This window comes from Motacilla alba, chromosome 2, assembly GCF_015832195.1.
Source record: "Motacilla alba alba isolate MOTALB_02 chromosome 2, Motacilla_alba_V1.0_pri, whole genome shotgun sequence".
Classification (NCBI taxonomy): domain Eukaryota; kingdom Metazoa; phylum Chordata; class Aves; order Passeriformes; family Motacillidae; genus Motacilla; species Motacilla alba.
Window position 1 is genome coordinate 104,377,901 of NC_052017.1, and position 21,058 is coordinate 104,398,958.

Below are 21,058 nucleotides of genomic sequence, written 5' to 3' on the forward strand. Positions count from 1 at the left end.
TTTTTCTAAAATACATTCTGTAAATGCCAGGATCTGTAAACCACAGCTCATGCCAGAAGAGCAATAATGTTAAAAACAAGAGTGATTTTAACATGGGAGATTAGTTAAGTAGTGCAATCAATTCTGATGATCCTACTACTCACCTACAAGCATCTCATACAAGAAGACTCCAACTGACCACCAGTCACATTCCCGCCCATAGTAACCATCCCCTCCCTGGGACTTCAATACTTCAGGAGAGATATAGTCTGGTGTTCCCACAGCCGTGTCACATCGTACCATTCCTTCCTACAAAAGAGAGGAAAACAGCCAGGCCCAAATATAAGATCCAAAATTGCCAGTAAGTTCCATGAGCTTATGCAGCGTAAGCAACATCAACAGATCCACATCAAATTTTGTCAACAATTTTTTTTTAAATTTTTTTAATATATATATTTGAAATCTAAGCTGCTAAAGCCAGAACAAAGCACTAGATCTGTCAAACACAATGGAAGCTGCTTTAAAAACCACAGTTAGTATCCAAGAAGCAATCAGAATTGCATCTAGGCCCTGCACACACCCCACAGCCACTCATGCCAGTATAAATGTGTCATTTGCTGACAGGACGTACTGTAAACAGTGAAAGCTCCTCTGTTAGCATAAATGGGTCAACATCAGGGATTCTGATAACAGAAACAACTGGAACTGCAAGTTTTTGGCCTCTGACCCAAGATACTGAACGCCAGGAAGACTAAAGGTAGATAAGGCTTAGAAAATCTATGTAGAGACACTTCAAAACAGGTAACAGATGAGAAGAATGTTTGATGCTCCTCACACCCCTGGAGAAAGTGCTCGCAGAACTGAGATCAGTCACACTGGAGCTGTCATCCAGAATGCTGAAGGTGTAACCACACACCCTTTTCCAGTGCCATTCAGGCACTTACTGAAATAATCCTATGCCATTCCTAGAAATGGATCAGTGGAAAAACTTGCATAATACATAACTAAGCAAACAGAATAAATATTAATTTAGTGCTGCATATGCAGCAAATCCTAAATTAAGTTCCTATGCTGCACAGTTTTTCTTCTAGAGAGTAACCTTTCACTTTCAAAAGACTAGAGGAACCAAGATTAGGCTTAAGACTACTAGAATTTTTACACATAGCCTGCACTTGGCTTTCATTGGTGCCTTTTATTCAGCAGCTAAGTACAGTAATTCACTCATCTCCTGGAATATGATGAAAATACATTGTACATATTACACCAACTCTACTACATACCATGTATTTCAGATTTCCAAATTTTTTTTCTCAAATGTGTGTGCAGGCTGATACAAACCAGTCAGTTTTGTGTAGGGAACGACAGTGCTACACAGGACATGAATACTGTCGCTGAATATTTTTCTTTAATGACCTCAGAATACATTTTTAAGAATAAATAATTCTAAGACACCTGTTTCCCTCAGATTTGTCCTCATGCTATGTCAGCAATGGCTAATAAGTAGAACTGGTATTAAGTAACTGGCATGTCAGTTTTGATTCTTTCATTTCTGGCACACTACGTAAAAACCACCTCATTTCTTTGCACTAACTTTTCATACCAAAATACTTAAAGAAATAACCCTGAGCATCTAGAGACAATGAAAGGCCTGACTTCCAGAAAATAAACAAACTTCAGAAAAACTTTTCTCTAAAAAACGGTACTTGAAGAACCATTTCTGCACTTTACATTGTCACCTAATAAGATGCATGAATCGCAGAATCATAGAATGATTTGGGTTGGAAGGGACCTTAAAGATCATCTAGTTCCTTTCACTAGGCCATGAGGAACACTAAGGGAACAGAGTACACTCTTCTCATCTAGCTTAAAACTTTTCAGTATCTTTTCTTTCCACTTTTAAGTATGTTTTCCTTTCACAAACAGTAAAGTCAAATTACAAACATGTTTACCTTGTTCATCTTCATACAAGTACCAAAATCTGCTAATTTTAAATGACCAGCTTTATCTAGCAGCATATTATCGGGCTTCACATCTCTGAAAGAAAAATATGTACTTTAAAAAGTAAAAATTCAATTTATTAGATTTAACTTATGAGAACAATGGAAGTCAACTGCTTTTCAGATGCAACATTTTATGGAAAAACAGCAACATTAAAGCACCACTACTGCCTCCACTTTTTTTTTTTGCTTTTTCTAAGTATCACGACCAACAGACTGCTTAACTACAACATTTTTAAAAATTAGAACATATGTGAGAATACAGCCTTAAGTCACCAAATTTAATAGATCTGGACACTAATCATGAACCTCAAGTTGCTAAAAAACACTCATTGGTTATGTCAAGCAGGCATAGCTCCCTTCCTGTACCACTGTTATTTCAAGGGAACAACTGGATGTCATTTTCAAAATTCTATTATTGTGAACAAACATTTTCCCATGACTCAAGAGGAGTATTAACTTATACCACTCTCCAAGTACTTCCACTATAGAATTTTCATAAACTAACTGGTATAGTGCAGCATATTGATGTCATAGAACATACTGAAGCAGTACAACAGTAAGAAACAATTACCAAGATAGCATAATACAAATTTCAGGAGAAAGTATATTTCAGAGACCTCAAGGGAGAACTCTAGCCATAACTATCAAATGAAGTCTAGCGCAAATGTACCAGTACATTCACAGAATAATTTTGGTTGGGAGTGATTCTTGTAAGTCTCTCAGAACTACAAAGTTACATTAGGTTACTCAGGGTCAAATCCAGGCAAGTTTTCTTTTTTTTGAGGATGAAGAATCCATAGCCTTTCTCTTGTACTGTCTGACCTCCCTCACAGCAACAAAAACAACTCCTAATGAATAGCTAGATATTCCCCTGCTGCAACTCATGTCATCCATTGCATTTCATCTTTTCACCATGGAGCTTCAAGCCTGGTTCATCTTTTTTATGAAGTCCTGCTGGGCAGCTGGTGACCAATGCTTTCTGTCCTGCCTGAAGACTGTTCATACTGTGAGCAGAGACAGTGCTGATCCTGGCACCAAACCTCTGGGGAACTGCTGGTAGCTGACTGCTGCTGGACAGCACAATCTACTCAAGGAGTATCTAGACAGTTCTACCTGTTCAAACTGTGCCTTTCTAACCTGGCTATATCTACAACCTTGCTAAAGTCAAGACAAACACACTCTGCCTTGACAGTGAAGCCCATCATTTCAACACAGAAGGTAATTGGTTTGGGAAGGCATGTATTACCCTTCATAAATCCATGCAGGCTGCTCACAATCACCTCTCCATCCACATGCTTGGAAACTGTTTCCTGACAATTTAATCCACCTGCCCTTAGGCTGGCTAGCCTTCAGCTCCTCTGACTCTCTCCTCCCAGCCCTTCTTGGGGTGAGACAAGTGTGCCATTTTTTTCCTTCTAGTCATCTGGAATGTCCTAATTCCCACACACCTCCCCAGGTGACAAAGAACGGTATCATAAGGCTACTTGGCAGCTTCCTCACCACTCATGGCATGTCCCACCATGGGCCCTGGACATGTGCATATCCAGTTTGCACAACTAGGACTCAGCTTGATCTTCCTCTGCCAGAGCAATGCTTTCCTCTCCCAAGCTCTGCCACTGGGCACAGGACCCGAGGCCTGAAAGCAGACCTTATCAACAAAGGCTGGGCAAAGGCAGCAGCCTCAGCCATTCCCATGTCCTTTGTCACTCAGTCCCTGACCCATTAAGCAGTACGCCCATATTTTCTTAAGTTCCTTTTCATTCATCAGAGTTGAATAGATCAACTACAGGGGAAAACCAATTTTAAAAAAAATCTCCTGGTGTCAAAATAATCTAAATTTTCATGAAAAAAACCTCTCTGTGCTGCTGGCATATTCTAATGTCTGCTTTCTAAACCTTGCAATACACATGTACAAATGGTTCATTCAGCCAGATAATTTACCCATTAGATGCAGCATAGCTACATAATTAATGATGCTCTAGATCCCACTCAAGCAATGGATTAGTAGTTTATCTTGCTTTGTGTTAGCCTTTTTTGCAAAAGCTTATGTGTTAACACTGATCTTGTGACCAAATCCCAAACTGAAAATGTATATACTATAGTGTATACTATACACTACTCAAATTCTTCCTGTATTTTCTGTTGAAAAAATTATTCTTATGCTCCCAGTTAATATAATTAAAAGCTAGAAACAGACACAAGTTCAAATATCTAAAAGAAAACTTCGCAACCTATCCAAGAAAAGACCACATTTCACTTTAGGGCAAGTACATAATATGAAACTAATCCAAGTCCCTTTGCTCTGCATCTCAATTTTCCATCTTGCTCCTCACAAGAAAACATATGGCTGGGACATTTTCCTCACATTGTTCACAGATTCTTGTTTAATGGGTCACTGAGGTTTCAAATGCTTAGCAGAGAATTAATTCCTAACAGTGGATACTACTGTGATCAAATTCCCTGAACAGCTTTTTCTGATCAAAAGAAAAGGACCATTTTGGGGCCAACATGCTCACACCATTTCTGTTCTTGTTATCTCTTGGTAAAGCAGGACAATTTTATTGCTCCCCAAACTGAGGAACATCAGCCTGCTGAAAACTTTCTCTTTGACTATATCACCTCAGACTTACAGTTTCTGATGGCAACAACTTTTCAATTTGTAGGATGGAATAATTATGGAATAACAATAAAGAAGTAGTATCTTGAATTATAAAACCGCCTAAACTGAAGTAATTCTGGCAGCATCTGGAAATAAACAGCTCCATGTAATATCTTTTTCTTTCTCACCTGTGTATAAAACCCATTGAGTGAATTGCATCTAATGCAAGTACAACTTCAGCAGTATAAAATCTTGCCCATTTCTCTGGAACATCGTAGTTACTCATTAAATTCACAAGGTCCCCACCAGGCATGTATTCCATCACCATGTAAAGGTAACGGTCATCTTGGAATGCGTAAAATAACTGCAAAAAAGCAAAACCAAAAACTAAGCCAGTTATGTTCCAATTATCTTTAATACTTTGCTTGTTGGCAAATCAAAGGTATTTCTGTGCAAGCGGATTTCCAAAGTAACAGAATTGCTACAACAACTGCAGCAACTCTGCATCATTCAGCAAACCTCCTAAAAAGAAGTTAACCTCTAGAGCCAGATCCTCCATCCCTTTATATTACCCTGGAATTAGTAGAGTTCTGGTTACAAATCGTGATTAGTGAATTTGGTACAATGAATTTTGAGATAATTTCAAAGAATGCTCATTACATTTAGACAAATGCTTTTCTTTCTCACTGGGATGACAGCAGACCCATATGCAAAGATGAAATTACTCTGTTGCTAACATCTGCCTGATTTTACTTGTATTATCAGTAAATGTTTATTTTATTATTGTCAACATTTATTTTATAGAAAATGAGCCTAAACTTTAAACAATAAAAATATTTCCCTTAAAGTTGCCAGCCCTCTGTTCAACATGAGTACTGCAAGCAGATTTTTCTTTACTTAAAACTGTATGAAATTCCTACGTTTTATTCTACAGAATCACACCCAGACAGATAGTAAAGCAGTTACCCATAAATTTTGAATGAGTTTGTGTAATTCCAACCTAACAGAAGAATTTATATGCTTAAGGGTAAGAACAGTTTAAATTAACAAGATGACATGTGCACACACAATGCTCGATGATTGGTTCAGGCATATTCCTTAGAACTTCAAAGGCAGCAGTGCCTCCCAAAAAACTGCCAGTGAGAACTCTGAAATGAGGAAAAAATAACCAGAGCAGGCATAATTTGCAAAGATAGACACAGAAATTAGAATTTACAGAAGCTCTGTCTTAAGCACATCTTTCTGGTATGCTGGATGATTCAAATACTACTACAGAGCAGATGCACCAAAATATATCTGGCAAAGAGTTTTATTAATAAAGAGAATAGTTTATCTTGTAAACATGACAAAATACAGTTTGAAGCAAGTATTATACCTGCTCTTTTGTATAGCACCGCTATACAAAATTGCTATTATCTTAGTCATGTATACCCTAGCAGACCAAAAAAAACAAAAAAGAGACTTCAAAACGTGTAATTCCAGGTCATGCAGTGTGACAACCGAACTATTCTATAATGCCAATATTTTAAAAGTAGCATCACTTTACCTGAACAACCCAGGGACTATTAGCAAAAGCCATAATATCCCTTTCTTCCCAGAAGAATGCAGAATCAGATCTTTTTATCATCTCAAATTTGCTCAGAAGTTTCATAGCATACACTCTCCTTGAGGATTTATGCCTTACCTGTGAAGACAAATGTGACACATGGAACATATTAGTTTGCCATATTAACACATGAAGAACATCAGTGAAAACATAGCTTTTCCTGCTTTACCATTTAACACATTTTATAAGACTCTTCACATTACTATAAAGGATTATATACTGTACATCCACAAACTAATTACATCTGACAATGCATTACTTTTAAAATACTTGCTAGAACTTTTCAACACAGTTCATAGGCATAGGAGTCACATAATCTGCATGTATGTGCCTTTAAAAGGACAAATATTGGCAGTTAGTGATGTTAAATACCATAAAGTTAAAAGTATAAGCATTTTCCAGAGTCCATTAGCAGATGTGCATACTTGCTGCTGTATCTCCAGTTTCTCCCACCAGCACTCGATTAAATGAAGCAGGATTAACAAGCCTGACTGCTAACCTATCACTAGCAACACACATCTCTCATCTGTGAGAACTATGTCCACAAAAATCTGGTGTAGTCCCTGAACTGGCAGAAACTCTTCTAGCCCTTAAGACTTCTTCAAGTGTCCATGTAAACAGTGGTAAAGGCTAATTTTCTTGATTATGAGTAACACACATTCCATTTTAAGAGAGAAGACTACAATGCAAAACAAGTACTAGTGCAATTGGACGGGACTGAAATAGGACATTTTCAAAAACATTTCTATAAATTGTAAAGAAATAAAATTTCACTGAGCCAAAGGCTTTAATATTAAAGACTGCATCTTCTGAACACTACACTGATAAACAAATGCATGAGCAAATACTACAGAATACGTTCAAATGTACAAATAGAAACTCAACTTACCAGCTGAACCTCCCCAAATGCCCCTCTACCGATCACCTTCACCACTTCATAATCTTCAGCTTTCATGCGCAGATCTCTCATTTTATTTACTGTGTCTTTATCTACATGGAACAAAATTCACATTTCATATATAGTCAACTTAATTAAACCCATTTGTCTAATTTCCAATTTTTCACAGTTTTTACAGGAACTGCTGCTCAAAGAACCTACATTGCCACTGAAAAATTCTCTGCAAGAATGCATGACCTTATTCTCACAACCAAAACCTGATATAACCTAATGCAATGACTCTACTGTACAATCCTATTACAGAGCTTAATTTAGAAATTTCATTTAAAATAATTATCTAAAAAAAAGCAATGTAAAAATTTCATATACAGCATGATCCTGCTTGCAAGCTGATCACTATAAAAATATTATTTCTGAATAAATATGCAACACAGCCGCGAAAGTGTACAAGAAAATACACTACAAGACACTTGAAAAATATTTTTTGAATAAAGTTATGCTTTTCTGCATTTTCACGATTCCTAATACTCAAAAAAGTAGATTTTAATTTAAAACATGCAGTGGGAATCACTGCAATTATTTATATAAACCTGTCATTCTATAAACTAGAATAATTTACAAACTCCCAGTGGGCAGATATTCTAATTCTAATTCCAAATTTGGTAAAAGATTAAAACAGTCTATTTTAATCCATGTGGGTCAACACTGGCATGAGACTACGTAGAAAAGCTTCATGTTTTAGTATTTCTAAAAGCCAGGAAGTTCTACTAAAACAGATATGCTTCTAATATAAAAATAATGCACTGGTATTTTATTTTCAAAAACAGTATTCTAGGCCTAAAAGCAAAGTTTAGAGAGAAGTAAGGACAGGGGAAGAAAAAGGAGGAGAAATAAAATATTTTAAGTTCATATGCTAAAAACTGACAAAACAGTTGACAGAAAATTATCATTAGATTTCTACCTACACAGGCCACAATCTAAAACAAAAGCTGCCTAACTGCATTAAAAATTCAGTAAGATTTTATTACCTCAAGAGGAACAAACATAGTTCCGTTTGAATAAATACTCTGCAACATTATTATCTAATGTAAAGAAACCATTTACAATGCAGCATAACACAGGCTTATTCCGGTAAATTAGAGCAAAATTTTAAATTCTGACAAATTCTTCCAGATAGGGATCAAAATATTCAGCAGTTCCAACAAATAATGCATTGCCTTATTTGCCCTGGTGACAACTGGCTTACAGAAGAGGAGGAGCAAGATTGCACAGAACTAAAATGCAGCAATTTTCATTACAGCAATTTTCTAGCTATTGTTAACTTCCTGCCTAGTAATCTCACAACAGGAGGTTCACCTCTTCTGAATAAAAAAGCCTAAGCACAATATGAATCCTTTAAATGGTATTCAATCACAAGCATTGCCTTTGAATAAAGCAGAATGAAGGAACAGTACATCTGAAGAGCAACCTAAGCTAAGGATTTTACAATAATGTAAGCCAAGCTTGTGATCAGCTGCAAATTGAAATTTACTGCTTGAGATACATACTAACACTCAGTTATCTTCAGACAACACCTTATAATAACAACAGTGTTGCAAATTCGACCTCCATATTCTAAGATCTGTTAAACAAGGTTTATCAGGCTGCAATAGACTTCAATAGGCAGTTCCTTATCTCCCAGGACCAGGGGAGGACCTGCCCAGTTTATGCTGTATGAACAGCTGGGGTGGCTCCCATGGCAAAATCACCCTCTCCCAACTTGCCCTGAACTCTGGGTATAGGCTCAGAGGCTGCCCTGAAATAAACTGAGTCACCACTGCAAAGCAAGTCTCTCAGATACCTGCAATACCCATTTCTTCATTCTTTTAATTCTACATGGTAGAGAAACGATAAGGTTCTACATTTGCAAAAATCATCCTCACAACCTCAGCCAGTAGAGGCAGATTTTGAGGTTCCACAAATATAATGTAATGTAAATTACATTACAATGTACATTACTCCACAATGTAAATTAGGGAGAAATAAAGAGGGGATAAGGAGTGGTTAATAGGGCAATTAGTCTACAAAATAAAGAAAGCAAACTCCCATTTTATTTGCCATCCAGAAAGTTATTTTAAATTTCTGCAATAATGTTGCAAAACAGGCAGCTGACGCTGCAAAAAGATATTTTAAACAGTCTCCTAACAAAATAAAATAAACATGAAAATGTCTTTTTGATTTTTTTAGTAGAAACTCAAGGCAAACTAAGACTTCACAGTTCCCTATAAGGCCACTACTCACACATCCACAGCTTGCTTTCATATTTCAGCAAACACTGCAAGTTAATGTTTCAAAGGCAGTTTGAAGGGAACTAATATGTTCTGTTCTCCACATTCAGATTACTTCAGGTCACATCTTACACAGTATATAATTTATACCTAAAAGATATTCATTATCAGGTTCTAAATGTAAAAGTTTTCTTTCACTCAGCCCCTATTGCAGAAGTGAAGCTTTAAGACTTACTAATGATTTCACTACTCATAAAAATTACATTCAAATTATCTGTTGCAATGAGTATTTCCTTTGCCTGATACGACTTCTCTTTTCCCCAAGAGTTTCACCACACCTTCTCAGTAAATAACTGAGTATACAAAATGTGCATGTAACTCAGCATATGGTATCAATACAGTTTGAACTGTGAAAAGTTAAACAGAACATTTCAGCTTAGGCTTTCAGTAACCGGCTTATGTGCAAATGAGCCATCAAACAGATCTAGTGGACTCAAATATTCACGCAAATGGAGATAAATGTAAGATAACCACCACAAATTCACTATCACAGGTTACAGTTGCACCCAAAAAACCATTTGAAAATACTGTGGAAACAAAAAAACCCCACTCCACATAAATTTCAAAGCAAAGAAAAAAATTATTTTAGTCAACTTACTTTATATTTACCACAAAAAACATTTATTATAGAATTCAACTGAATTGCTTAAGCCTGTAAAAATCTAATAATATTAGCTTAATTTCAAGTTTTGCCCATTTAGTCTACAAGCAGAAGCAAATCTTCAATCAGTAAACATTTCTGCCACAATCTTCAGAATTTGTCCGTTTGGCAGCCTTCAGAAAAGTTTTGATTCATAAATGCCTTTTTGGGGTTTCTATGTTTGTGTTTCGAGATTTTTTAATTATGAAAAATATGGAACTATTACTTCTATTTTAAAATCAACTTTATTATTTTAAAATGCTATTATAGAGTATAATGTGCAGGAAATCTGGCAGTGGAAAAATACAAAGTAAATGCAAAGAATTCTGCAGACACATCAGCTGCATACATAAGTAAATGCATCAGCTATGCAGTGTAAGATTTTCATGAAAAGAGACCCTTAATACTAAAAAATCCAAAAACTTAAAAAAATAATGCTCTAGTCTATTAATGAACTAATATTTAATACGCTTCCATGACATCGTGCACACCACTATGTCATTTTGCTGTAAATTGCTTGTGATATCCTAGTACATGAAAATAGAAAACAAGTTAGGAGAATCCAGGGAGTTGCCCTAACAAAGACAAGAGGTCTTTCTCTTAAAAGGCTTTGTGCCACTTCAGACAAGGCCATTTACAGGGCAACAGATTGGACATTCAATTGCTGGGGATGAGATTTGCATAGGCAGCTGTCACTTCCAAGTGGGAAATAAATAAATAAGACTCTTGCACCCAAAACAACTTGCACCCAAAAATTCAATGCACACCAAACCCCTAGCTGTCTTTCAAAGAGCTAGAACAGGTGTTTTCTTTTTGATTTTGCAGACTTCTGTTATTTAGTAAATTAAACATTAAATACTTACACCTGTTTAAGAAGTTATCAATGTTCTTGTTTTTTCTTAAGGCAGGAAAATCCAAGTCATATACCAAAGCATCTAATCCATCCTGAAAAAAAACAAACAACAAGCAAAATTAAGTATTTGAAAAAATAATTACACATGCTGCTAACTAAAGAGCCAAGTTAAAAAACCAGCTGTCCCTATCAATCTTCCATGCAAATGAAATCATTCACATTTATTTAATGACTGTTAGCAGTTATGTGAAACAGCTGTTACTCCTTCACTTCCATGGGACTCATCAAAATTTAATTCCATATGCTTCTATGTATTATTACCTTAATTAACTCTATACTTACATGAAATAATTACTTTTCCAAATACATAAAGAACAAATAGCAGTTCTAATGAAGTTCAGTAGTATTAAAAAGTCACAGTGCATCACAGTAGGCACTTGAACATGAAATGGCAACTGGCAAATAGGACAAAGATGGTAATTTAATTTGCAGAATGAAACCCCTGCATTTTACCCATTGAATTCAGTGTGAATTCTCATGAACAAGATGTTGGCTTTATACACTCCTACTTAAATCTAGAAACAAACAGCCACAAGCCCATCTGGCACTACTACCACAGCATACATCTCCTATAAACAAAAGCAAACCAAACACCATCAGAAAACCCAATAGAAAAATACAACGAAGAAGGAGATAGTTTTAAGGTCTTAAGGTCTCATTAAATGCTGTGAACTTTGTGACTTACAGTTTAAGTTAAAGTTTGTCACTAGGTAGAAATGACTCCTCAGTGGGGAGCATCTTCTTGGAGAAAAACTAAATCCAGTTTTTTGGCTGAAAACCAAAGATATGGCTTTGACTGAAAAATGACCAAGTATTCTAAGAATCTTGTAACAAAGAATCAAAGCGCATTAGGAAGACCTTGCTCCCTCAGGTAAGTGTAAGTGACAATTGCAAAAACAGAGACAAAGGTCTTAAAATACAAATTGATGGATGCTACCAAAGCATGCCAGAGATGTATTGCTATTTACTTGTCCATTCAGCTAGGTGTTTATGCTACTTATTTTTAACCTGCTTGGAGTGAGATATTAGACCAGATATGTCTTTGTTCTGATCAGTTCAAATCGGACTAGACCTAATTTGATTGCTTTCAGCTTTTAAAAGGATTTTTCTACCCTTTTTTCAGGATTGAAAACTGATCCATCAGTCCTTGCTAAGTATATCAAGTAACTATGCCTGAACAAAAGCTAGAGCATAAGCTTTTTGAAAGCTTATTTTCCAGGAATATATCATTGAGAACACATTTGATTTAGACTGAAATATTAGATTTTGATCTTTCACTTCAAATTCCAATCTATTTTTCACCTCAGTCTTTATGACTGACTTTTAACTATAAAAAAATCTCAAGTGCTATCAAAATAAAAATTACTTCTTGGCTTTCGGTCCTCACTTTTAAAGTATGTGAGATAAAAATTATTTACTTCATATATACTAATAAGAAGCAGTAAAATCATGCTAGAATTTGAAAACAGGTAGCTGCAAGGATAATCAGAATTACTTTAAAGGTTGGATATTATTAAAAATGTATATTTCATAAAAACATTCCATTTTTAAGCTACCTCTGCCTACAGTGGTTCATTTTGAACTAAAAAATGCTAAAATGAAAACAATACAAATCAAGAAAAGCATCACAGTATTTCACTTCTCTAAAATAAAGTCATGTTTTGCATCTTGTGCATTAAAGCATCATCATTTTGGACTGACACTGATGATGAAAAAAGAAAGCAAATAGCAAAGAAAAAACATTAAACCAGTCAGTAGTAGAAATAATAGAGTAAGCGACCAACAACAATTTAGACTCAAGACAGATGCAGAAATAAAGCTATGCACGCAGGGTAACTGTAACTTAGTGAGAAATACTTTGCAAACTACTAGAAGACACCTTTTCCAAAGACACATGGTAAATATCCAGGAAATCCAAGAAAAAAATGAAATTCTTTGGTTCTGTTGAATACATTTAAGGGAGAACCATGATACCTGCTCGCACAGCAGTACAAAGTCCACCAGTAGCTTCTGTGCATTTATCTCCATGCTGTGTGAAGCAGTAGGAAAACACCAGCTAGGAGGCTGCTGGGTCCTATCCAGTGATTTTTAAAAGCAAATTAGAGATGGCAATGAACTGTCAAAATCTGGGGTTCAATCTGCTGTGAAGCTTTCCAATCTGTAGAGTCAATTGATTTGTCCAGGTTCACAGCTAACACAAAATTTCCACATGCCAAGCAGAAGCACAAAATTCTCAAATCCTGGTTGGCTCTGGGGTTGTGCAATTATCTGTTTCAATTCAGGGCTTGCTTCAAAAGCCAAAATTCACTCTTTTACTTTTTAGGAAGAGAGATTTTAAACACCAAATACAAAAATATATGCAAAAATGTCAATACGTTTACATTCATAACATTAATCTTACTTTTGTATCATACTTTTTCTCTCAAAATACTAAAATATAAGCCCATGCCTAAAGAAGCATAAAGTACAGAAAACTTCATGGTTTCCTTGGTGTCTCAGGCATGTTAGGTATTTTATTGTGTTATTTTTTAAAGTTTTAATTTGAAGATGGGGAAAAGTACACAAATTCACTTTTAACAAGCAAAAGCAAATTTCAATACTGTTTAATTCAGAATTCACCATGTGCAATGTTTCATGTTCTGTTCTTCACCTCCCAGTTCTTAGAGATGAACTCTAGCAATTAAAATAATTAACTAAACAGTTAAAATACTTAACTAAACTAAAGTTTCATTTTAACTCTGAAATACAGATTTAAGCTCTTGATCTTCCATTCATTTCAAATCATATTTCAAGATCATGCAAACAATATCTAAGGAAGCTAAATGCCAAGAATTGCTTATTTAAAAGGCTCTTCAAAAATCAGCTTCCCTCCACTACAGAATCCAGAGCATCAACTAAACTGGTTCAAAACTTCCATTTAAAAAAGGTAAGGATGAGTGATAGTCTATAATTAAGAGACTTGTGAATCCTTAACTCTCAAAATAAATATTTTCTTCAACTGAAGTAACCTTCTGAAGAAAAAAAAAGACCTAGGTATTATTTTAGAGTCAGACTGCAAATGCAAGACTAAGCTTGAAGCAATTTTATGGAATCATGATTAATGGAAGTAAAATACTTGGGATACCTAGTGTAAAACATAAAACATGAAACAGCCTACTTCACTTACGTTAGCTAAAGCAGAAGAACTTGCAAACACTACAAGCTGTCCCAGCACAAAGGGAAGCACAGAAGCACAGCTATTTTTAAATGGTATCACTAGTGGACAAACAGGGAGAGGTACACAAGCTCAAAGTGAGTGCTGGTTCCAAGTGGCACGGGTCAGAGAGATGGGAACATACTAGGGAGTTGTAGAAATGATGGCTTGCAGAAAAAGGGTTAAGTCTAAATGAGACACAATCATTACTGCCAGTGGCTGCTGAGATAGCTCAATTCTCAACTTTCTTCATTCCATCTTGGCCAATCTTTCAATGTCATCTGACTTTTCTGCCAGCACAGAAAGGAAGGGACATCATCTTTCCATCAAGACCTATAGCAGCCATACTCTTCTCCTCTTAAAGGATGACAAGATGTCATTATAGCAGGCAACCACACCTCCAGTAGTACCATGCACTCTATTACAACAAGACGGCTTCAATTTTATGATGGATTTTTCCTCCACTTGGATGGGTGCCATGTATTTTCAGTATGTATCTTCTTTAGATACAGCACATTCCATACTTCTTGGAAACACATATTGTGGCTTAGAGGTATTTTCAGCTAACACTAAGCTCTACCTTATTTTGTCATTACAGAGCAATTTTCCTGTTCAGCTTTCAGGCCTACACAGACGTTTTCCTTGTAACAGTTAAATTAGATTACCAAAATAAATTGGTTTATACCTCCACTTACGTGGTAACATTATTTAGAGGTGATTAAAAAGAACGGGGGAAAAATTCATTTCTAATGTTCTTCAGTCAGTTTCATGGTCTGATATAGCCTTTTCTATATCACATTCATTCAATGAAATCATCAATAGTTTCATTATCTCTTTAAAAGACCTCATTTTATCACACTAGCGAGTCATTACAACATGCAGAGTTCTTCCTCATGAAACCAACAATTCCACATATTCTGTTTAATTTCGTTCATTACTACATCACACTTCAAAGTTTAAAAGGTATAGTTATATAGAATAAAACCAAAGGTCAGTCTAGATGCATAGACTGGCACTGGAGGTGACAGTAGAAATGCCCAGGAAAGAGGATATGAGCAAACACTGCTCAGCTGTATGAGTGAGCCAGAAATGGCACTGTCACAGTTAACTATGATGAAAATTTTCTAGACAATATTTTTTTTTTGGTGATTTTTATCTAAATGTTTTCTCTGTTTCAGTTTCTTGCTCTAACAGCATTGCACAGATATTAATTCCACCACCTACAGGCTATACAAAATTGTACCTCATCTCAAGCTTACCACTCTTCAGCCAAAAAAGGGACAATGACTCTTTACCCACCTCCCCCAAGACACAGCTTTACACACTTGCGGCATTTCACCACTGGCCAACTCTCTTCCACTTATCCTCGTATGAAAGTTATTTCAATTCCCACCATCGGCACCCTCTGGTGATTTGTTATTCCCACCATGTACTTTGTAACTGGGGCACATGTGGAGAAAGTGCACATTGTGTTTAAGTTGTGAGCACACTGTAAGTACACAATGCATTACAACAGTTCCTGTTCTGTGCTTCATTGTATTTTCAGTTCTTCACTATAACATCTGCTTAGTTCTTATAGTCACTGTGTACTAGATTGATTCTTTCCCAAAAGTAGGCATTACAAATCAAAGCTAGTTCAACATAACAAAAGTCCATAAAGATGAGAGGTTTTTCTCCCATGCACTTAGTCAGCTTTCAAAGATGTATTTTACCTACCACTTTTAATCAGCTGGGTACCACAAAGTATTAATTTCTTCTTTGATTTGCTAGATCTTTAATTTTTACTGCTTTACCATCATTAATTGATCATTATTCACCATTTTAGATCCCTTATGGCTGTGAAATACCACACACTTGATAAACTTCATTACCAATCTGTTCTGAATAGACTGATCACCAGCTTGCCATTCATTCATCTAGTCATCATTATACAACAGGTCAAGCCCAACAGCCTTTGCCATTACTTTCCCTTCAGTTTTTCTAAAAATACAGAATGCTGTAACATAAAACTTATCATTAACACATACATTAACTACACAGCCTATTAACACTGAATTTCTTAGGTTGTTATGGTAACTTCCTTTCATTAGATTCATCTACAACGGACTGGTTTGCTTCAGTTTGTCTTAAGCAGTCTCACATTAACTGGATTTTTCCCAAATTTTAGTCTATACCTACTTCCAGAGTTTAAATGCATCAAACTGCCAGTACCACTATGAGTATACTGGACTTCTTCACTCTGCAACTACATTCCCTAATCTCAAAACTCACTACAATTATGTAATGCTGGTTTCATTCAGATGAATGAATTAATATTAATATAATTTTATAGGGATATTTTAAAATATACACTATTAACCAATTCCAATTTAGCAAGACATATCTCATGATTGATAACCGATATGAAGTAGAAAATGCAATAAATGATCAACATTATCAGGGTACAATTATTGCATTTCTTTATTTTGAAATTTTATTTCATACACATTTTCATTATGATGCAGTATCACCTAGCACAAACAGAAATACATGAAATTCAGTTGAAACTTTGTTATTGAGACACTTATTTCACTATTTATTCAGCATTCAAAACACTAAAAAAATACTTAATGAGTATTACCAGCGTACAAAATTTGCATTCTTTGGACAGACTGGGAGTTATCCAAGTTTAAACTCTTTGCCACTTTTCCTTTTTTCAAGAGACAAAAGTAAGCCTTAAAATCTACAACTCTTAGCTACCCATATTTTGGTTGCCTGTATTGTAGCCATTTTCCTATCTCTATAGCACTGTGTTCTTCCCCCCTCACTATCAAATCAACAAACCTGACTCACCTTGTTTTGCATCTGTTCATCATAATTCGCAATAACATCCTGCCATACGTAATTCTCTGGTCAACTATGCAAATACTGCTACATTTATCTCTCTCTAATCAAGTACACAAAAGATCCCATTAAGTTTTAAGTTAATCACACTCATTAATTTTGCTGTCCAAATACAAGAAAACTGCAATTTAACACTTCATCTTTAAAGTGGACAAGAAAATGTAGACAGAATTAAGGCACTTCCCTTAAGAATTTTCATTAATTTGTTAGAGCAGGCAAAGTACACAAACTGACATGTGAGCCTGGGTAGAAGGCCCTTGATTCATCACCCAGCATGACAGAACTCTACAGAGCTCCTTGCTCCCCAGTATCATGCAATACTCCTAGGAGTTCTTGCAAATTTGCTTAAATAGAGAGCCTTTCAAACAGAAATATTGGGGGTGGGGTGGGGTGTTAACTCAATGAAGAGCAAAGAGTTTGACTCAGTGAAGATTTAACAACTGAATAAGGAGATCTTGAAACTTCAAGGCAGCATTATTAAAAGCAGTATGGATTATTGCTTTCATTTTGACCATTTTAAAGGGTTTTTCCAAGTGTAGTTGCAAACTTCACCCACATTCTGAGTGCTTCCATGTGTAAGTACATGTACTTGCCTTCTGTTCAAACAGTATCTGTTCAACACTTGCACTGACAAATTCCTGGAATATACATTTCCTACATGACTCACCAGATTATAAATCAATACAGATATCTCAAATTATACTGATATACACAAACACATACATCAAAATACCCACTGAAACTAACACCAGAGCCAAAAGGCCTCTCAATATTCTTATATCCATATTAGCACTCAAGGAAACCTCAGGTGCAAGTCTACAGACAGATACACATACAAGTAGTAATTTTTTTTTCACATGCACTTTTGGGTGTTACTGTTTTGTCACTTCAGCAATGCATCTTACCAGCTGAAGCATCTCCTAAAATAAACTAAAACAAACTGTAGTGCAAGTCTGTGAAATCAACCTATATACAGCAAGCACACAGGAGTACTGCCAGCACTCACTACACGCCTCAATCTTTCACTAAAACAGGGGCTAAGTCATAGATCCTTCACACCACAGCCCCTCTCTTTTCACTCACTAGATGGAGAAATCTTGCAACACTAAATCTGTTCTGAATGACACCTATTAATGAGATTTTTTTATGCCTAAAATTATGGAAAACTGACATTGTTTGAAGATGTGTTGCAGAAAACATATTTCAGTGGGTGTTTCTTTCCACTCCAAATTCTAACCACTATATTACAACATTAATTTTACTACAATAGCATAATTTCTTGCAGTCAATAGCCTTTACATCCAAATTTCAATTTATTACATTACTGCTTTATTATTTCAATTTGTCATCAGAATTAATTCCACTTAGTATTGCATCTTTAGGAACAACTGTCAGATGAGAGAGCAGTGTCTTCAAGGATGATGAAGAACATAGACCAATATAGCACCAAGAATGTATTCAGTAAAATCTAGGCAGAAAACAGGTACCATATAATTTGAAAATAGTTCAGGAAGATGTGAAATGGGAGTACAACCTCACTGCCATTAAGTCAATTTATACTGACTCACTTCACAGCAAGTGAGACCACTGGATCCTTGCAGCTTCATTTCCTTAAAAAAGGTTCACTTGCATTGGTTAATATGCTCTGTGGACAAGTTTTACAAACGTCAAAGCTTCTATACCAAATGTGGCACATTCTACCATGAAAACAATACTTTACATAAAAAGACGAACACAGTTGTAGAACTATCTGGAAAGCTAGAGATATTCTTTATATTTTAATGTGTAGAAAATAAAAAAAAATAGATAGCCTACTTCAGGTTTAAATGATTTATCAAACCACATTTGACTAACACTAGAATTAAATAAAGCAAAATTACAGCTTGTTAAAACTGCCCTTTTCAAGAAAACTGTACTAAATGTGAATATCACAAGTACACCTAAAACATATATATTTAAATAGTGTTAGAAGAAGTAGGAGTCCTGGTCAGGAGCACTGACTGATGTTTATCACCATGGAAGCAGCATTCCACAGCCACTGCAGCACTTGGCATCAGGAAATGCCTCACAGGTCTAGAGTTCCCAGCTACTGTAACAACTGCAACTGGAGATGAGCAGACAACCTGACACACTATCCACAGAAATACTTCACGGTGGAAAAAAGTGACTTCACATCCTTTCCACTTCTCAAAGTTATGGTGCAAACCAAAAATATACCTTAGTTGAGGGAACAGGGCTTGCCTTATAAGATAACGACTTCATTTTTTTTTTAAGCCAAACATCACTTGTAAATTATATCAGCAAACACTCTTTGAGGTCCCCACAGCTTTCTTGGTTATCCTGTGAGGGCAGATTCTTCCACAGGCAGCAGAGAGATCTGCTGTTCTGATTTGGGAGTCCCAACCTTTTCATTTGAAACACAAACACTCAAAACTACCAATTTAGATCAATGGGAGTCAACACTCTAAGAAACGCTCATTAGAAAGCAAAAGTAACATGGATAAAAATTAACACTATGGATGCAAATACTGGTACATAACTTCCCTTCAACAAAATGTATAAAGACAGATCAGAGATAGGAAAGAATGAAGACATACTGGTCCAGCCCCAGCTCAAAAGTCTAAGGCTTCTTTTGCAGCAACCTGCAAGGAGTCGAGTAAAGACTTCAACAAAAGAAAAGAAACTGCACAACTCCATTAAGAAATAGTGGTATTTACCAAAGGAAACAGAACCCCCTCCACATCTGTTGCCTAGGAAATTGCTGTCTGCCTCCTATATTTTTTTCCAGGCAGGTATCCATGAAACCTGTCTTCAGAAAGTAAGCCTTAGTCACTTGGGCAAGATGTGAATTAGCAAGACATGTTTATAGGAGTTATTGCAAACAACACAAATAAGATTGCTTTAGCTCTTGTAAAAGCTGTCAAATATGTAAAGCAACTTGAGATGTCTTAGCTTTAGATTACTCTAAAATTAGTGCAAATTCTCCCATCAATAGCCTAAATTGCTGCTCCTAGCTCTCCCACTATGGTTTTGCCTGAAAAGTGATACCTCTGCTATGAAAAACAAACAAAAAACATTACCATCAAAGTATGCAATATAATAAGTCACTAGAAAGGATACTAATTTTCCTGTAAAGCAACAATACCTTAGCAGCCATACTGAAGCTGCTGTCACCCAACTCGGATTGTGTTTGCTGCAAACATAACTAAGTGCTAACTACAGACATTACAATAAACTATACAACAATAAAAAGAGAAGTTTTCTCTTTAGCTTTGACAACTTGGTCTTGGAGATTATATTAGCTCAATAATTATGCTTTATGAAAAGACTCTAAAATGGTGCATCAAGAAAAAAAAAGCCCTCTGGTAGTAATAAAATCCACCCCACAGAAAAATAATCTGGGGACTGGAAACAGATTCTGAGGACAGAAGTACTTAATTTTTTTAAAGAGAGCACAGACAATTAATTGAATGACTTTTCAAGAAAGAGTGGAAACATCGTAATTTTTCTAGCAGTCTGGAAACACTGCAAAAATCTCCCCTTCCCCACCACTAAAAGGGAAATTCTTCCCTAAAACTCTACAAGTCAAAACACTTCTACAATAAGAGGAAAATAGCCATGAGAAAAGTCCAGAAATTAAGATTATGAAAGAATTATACTAAAAAAACTCTGTAGAAACTGAAATAGTGATTTGTAAAGCAATCTGCCTTTCCTTAGTGTCACATGCTAACCAATCTGCAAAACAAAAAATATGGGAAGTTGAGCACAACTGAAGCAAGGAATCAACTCTGAGAAGCTTCTTTGATTGCGCAATCTCCTGTCAGAGCTCTCACTACATTTCTGCAATAAACATTCCAGCACAAGCAATCACACGTCAAGCAGATATTTAAAATATGCAACTAAACAAGAACTTAAAATTATTTAAGAATTTGTGCATCATTAGGCAGTTTTGTATCGCAAACCCTAGAGTTTTGTATCATGAAGTACATATACTTTTTGTGCATTGAATAAAAATTTCAC

General features: G+C 35.8%; 1 protein-coding gene across 3 annotated transcripts in view; it reads right to left on the reverse strand.

Annotated features, from left to right (window-relative positions):
- ROCK1 (Rho associated coiled-coil containing protein kinase 1) overlaps positions 1-21,058 on the reverse strand; it is an 84,363-nt gene that overhangs the window by 40,003 nt on the left and 23,302 nt on the right. For all 3 annotated transcript variants that reach the window (XR_005256082.1, XM_038129822.1, XM_038129823.1), the window contains exons 2-7: positions 10,913-10,994; positions 7,074-7,174; positions 6,125-6,262; positions 4,767-4,942; positions 1,929-2,013; positions 144-288 (exon numbers count right to left, since the gene is read on the reverse strand). Coding sequence is in view for 2 of the 3 variants with exons in the window: in XM_038129822.1 (XP_037985750.1) it covers positions 144-288; positions 1,929-2,013; positions 4,767-4,942; positions 6,125-6,262; positions 7,074-7,174; positions 10,913-10,994 (727 nt within the window). In the remaining variant the exon portion in view is untranslated. The remainder of the gene's footprint in view (positions 1-143; positions 289-1,928; positions 2,014-4,766; positions 4,943-6,124; positions 6,263-7,073; positions 7,175-10,912; positions 10,995-21,058) is intronic.